Genomic DNA, 3,889 nt, shown 5'->3' with positions numbered 1-3,889 from the left:
GGGTGTGAAGAAATTGTTAGTATATGGAGACTCGTCCCTTGTGATTAATCAAGTGAGTGGGTCATAGAAAATTAAGAGCCAAAGTTTGGCCCCATATGAAACCAGAATCGAAGAATTGGAAAAGTATTTTGAAGATATTCGATATGTTCACCTCCCGAGAGAGGAAAATCAGTTTGCAGATGCGCTGTCCAAGCTAGATACCCTGATCAACATCCCCGACCACATAGACAATATGCCAATATGTGTCAAACGAAGATCATTACCTGCCTATGTAAATGTAATCGATGATGCCGAGGAAGGTGAAATCGAACCCTGGTACACAACCATTTCGAAATTCAAGGAAACAAGAGAGTATCCTCCCGACCTTGACACGCGCAGGAAGCGTGCTCTGCGAATGTTATCCGCCCAGTTCATTAAGACCGATGATGGGCAATTGTACAAGAAGACGGCTCAAAGTGTTTTGTTGCGATGCATCGACAAACCGACAGCTGAAAAGGTTATGGAGGAAGTCCATGACGGTGAATGTTGGCTACACATGAATGCCCATATGTTAGTCCGTAAGATCATAAGGCTTGGTTATTATTGGACAACGATAGAAACAAGTTGTTGCAAATATGTCAAGCACTATCACAATTGTCGGATATTCGCGAATGTATGTACAGCATATAACACCTTCTATGTTATACACCATGACGTCACCCTGGCCATTTTCAGCCTGGGGAATCGACATCATTGGAAAAGTAAATCCATCAGGAACTAGAGGGCATTGTTTTATCCTTGTTGCAATTAACTACTTCACGAAGTGGGTAGAGGCTAAGTCTTACAAAGTGCTAAAAGCAAAGCAAGTAGCATAGTTCATTCAGAATGACATCATTTGTCGGTACGGAGTACCACATGAGTTCATCAGCGATCATGGAACCCATTTCCAAGATAAGGCTGTAGTTATACTCGAAAAGTATAAGATCAAACACCACAAGTCATCACCTTACCGTCCTTAAACAAACGGCACGGTAGAAGCGGCTAATAAAACAATCACGACCATCTTAAAGAAAATGTCTGACAATTATAAGGAGTGGCTAGAGATGATACCCTTCGCATTATGGGGGTATAAAACTTCAATCAGAACAGCCATGGGAGTAACCCCGTATTACTTGGTATATGGGATGGAAGCGGTCCAACCTGTTGAATTAGAGGTGCCATCCCTAAGGATCCTACTAGAAAGCCAGGTTCCTGAAGCAGATTGGGTTCAAGCAAGATATGATTCACTAGTTATGCTCGACGAACGGCGTTTGAATGCATTGTACCATGTCCAACTCTACCAGAAAAGGATAGAGAGAGCTTTCAACAAGAAGGTGAAACCGAGGGGAATTAGTGAGGGTGATCTGGTTCTCAAGTCGGTTAGAGCTCTAGTACCTACTAACCCGAGGGGTAAGTTTAAACCAAATTGGGCAGGCCCTTATTTGGTAAAGAAGATTTTGTCAGGAGGCGCTGTTCGCTTAACAGATTTGGATGGAAATGACTTCACAAATCCTACGAATTTGGACCAACTGAAGAAATACTATCTTTGCAAAATTTTATACGGTCGTTTCTGTACCAAAAATAAATACCTAGATTACTACTAACAGAAGTTAGCGGTAAGTAGGGTCGATCTCCACAGGGAGGCGATTTACTATCTACTTGTCTATTCTATCTATCTAATGTCACTATTTGGGGGTTTTGATTATTGAACTAAACTAATGAAGCTAAGGCAAGAGAGAGAGAAGTAAGAGAATTTAACAGATAAAAGAGAGAAATATGCTAGGAGTCGGTCTACCGTGGCAGCTACACTATCGGGTCAACTGAGTCGATTAAACTATTGATAAGAAGAGCTATGGTCGTCACCTTTCGGTCCTTAAACCGCCCTAGGGTCTCCTAACTTAGCTTTCGCCCTAATTATGTATTACCTATTGTAATTAAGCAAGCCTTCCCTTCCAATCTTTCGATCCAAGTCAGGGTTAACTAGATAAATTGGTCTCCTGCATGCATTCATTCAACCTAATAACAATTAAATTGCCTAATACAATTCTTATCGCAAGACTAATCTAATCAAGTCGATCCTAACATATTACTACCACGGCTTCCCTAATCCTAACATACTAAGGGGAATTAGCTACGCATAATTAAATAGAGAACAAGAAATAAAGAAGAAGAAGAAACAATAAACATTGAATTAAAGAGAGAAAAGGGAAGGAAGAAATACTGAATTAGATCCGGAAGAAAGTAACAGTAGAAAGTAACAATAACAAAGTGTCCAGAATAATTAGAGAGGAGAAGCAACGTCTGACAGTGTCAGATGAAAGGGAGAGAGAGATTTACAATGATGTCCTACTCCTATTTATAAGAAAAATAGGATTTATTAACCTAATTGACGGAATTAAAGCTAAAAAGCCATACCCATCAGCGAAACCACTCGATCGAGTGGTTTTAAACTACTCGATCGAGTAAACTAGAGCTTAAACCACTCGATCGAGTGAAATAACCACTCGATCGAGTAAATCAATAAGTGCAACTACTCGATCGAGTAGAAAAAGGACTCGATCGAGCAAAATTCTACTCGATCGAGTACTTTCCAGCAACAGTTTTCTGTTTTGCGCACTGAACTTCAAACGGCTGCCATTTCTTCGTTACTTGGGCAAACAGGGTGATTCCGGTGGAGTTGGAAAGCTAAAAGGACAAGCTTTCATCTCCAGTTAGAATCACGTGAATATCTGTTGTAGAACTCGAGATATAGCTCTTAAAAGTAGGCACTACTAATTTGAAGTTCTTCCTTTGCTTGCCTAGCTATCTTCCTTCTTTGCGCATCTCAAGATAGCTACATTCCCGCTCCAAATTCACTCTTCCTCCAAATACATGCTAAACGGACGGTAAAAAGCTTGATTTCACTACTTTCTGGTTCATTCCTGCAAATAAGACAAAACAAACCAAAGTAGCATATTCGGGGCATTTCGTAGCATAAAACTACGATAATAGCATAGAAATACGTGCATAAATTAGGCTAAAAAGACTATATAAAATGCACGTATCAATGGCCTCATTCTCAAATGTTATGAAATAATTTTTGAATTACAAATGTTTTTAGAATAAGTTGTGAGTTGTTTGTCAACACTGCATTAAATATTTTATGTGAGAACTATGGACTCGGTGTGATTCTGTTGCAAGCAGATACTTAGGCAACTCTTAGTTAAGAGTACAACCAAAATTTGAAAAACAAAAATGAAATTTTTGATGCAGAAACTGGGAATTTCTAATAAATAATAAGTTTTTTTATTTATTCTAAATTCCAGGCAAAGCCCGTTACAATATTTTATTCCGGGCGAAGCCCATCACACACAACTAAAAAAGGAAAGCACACAAACAGTAGTAGTAATAGTAAATAGTAATGTCGAAGACTACTCTTTGCCACCCTCAGCAGGGTCACACGCCCCATCACGACGAGACGAAGTCTCACCTATCATCACTCGGGCTCTTTCTTCGGAGGAATCATCAATCCTTCACGAGGGCCAAGTCTGTCTTTCACACTAGATCGATGCAAGTGTCAACCCACTTTCATTCCTCGGACCTAACCTTTTCCACCCATCTGAAACCAAAGAGTCAGTCCTAGGAGTCGAGTCAGTCTCTGTTTCGGGCCTAGATGAAATCGGGGTCGTCCCAATAAAGAATTCTCGGTTCTTCTCCCCTTCCTTGTGATATTTGTAGTCAACAACTTCATCCTTGTAAAATTCCCTCCGGGCCTTGAAAGAAGGCTCAGTAGTCCACTGCAAATAAGAGGGTGACACCTAACTAGAGGCAAAGGGCTTAGAAATATGCAAAATAGTCCTCCGAGTCCAAGACTCTTACCATGCATTACACC

The 3,889-nt window shown here is 40.3% G+C and overlaps 1 protein-coding gene across 1 annotated transcript; it reads left to right on the top strand.

The window, feature by feature from the left end:
* Nucleotides 1–1,052: 1,052 nt before the first annotated feature.
* On the top strand, nt 1,053–3,123 carry LOC141620006 (uncharacterized). The gene is made up of 2 exons (XM_074436991.1): nt 1,053–1,428; nt 3,119–3,123. The coding sequence occupies exons 1-2, from the start codon at nt 1,053–1,055 to the stop codon at nt 3,121–3,123; spliced, it is 381 nt and encodes a 126-aa protein (XP_074293092.1).
* Nucleotides 3,124–3,889: the final 766 nt, after the last annotated feature.

Source organism: Silene latifolia, chromosome X (genome assembly GCF_048544455.1).
Source record: "Silene latifolia isolate original U9 population chromosome X, ASM4854445v1, whole genome shotgun sequence".
In the NCBI taxonomy this organism is placed as follows: Eukaryota; Viridiplantae; Streptophyta; class Magnoliopsida; order Caryophyllales; family Caryophyllaceae; genus Silene; species Silene latifolia.
This window is presented reverse-complemented; position numbering and strand designations above follow the sequence as displayed.

Excerpts from the sequence above, each read along its gene's own strand:
- LOC141620006 (XM_074436991.1), top strand. The coding sequence starts at position 1,053 with ATGTCTGACAATTATAAGGAGTGGCTAGAGATGATACCCTTCGCATTA.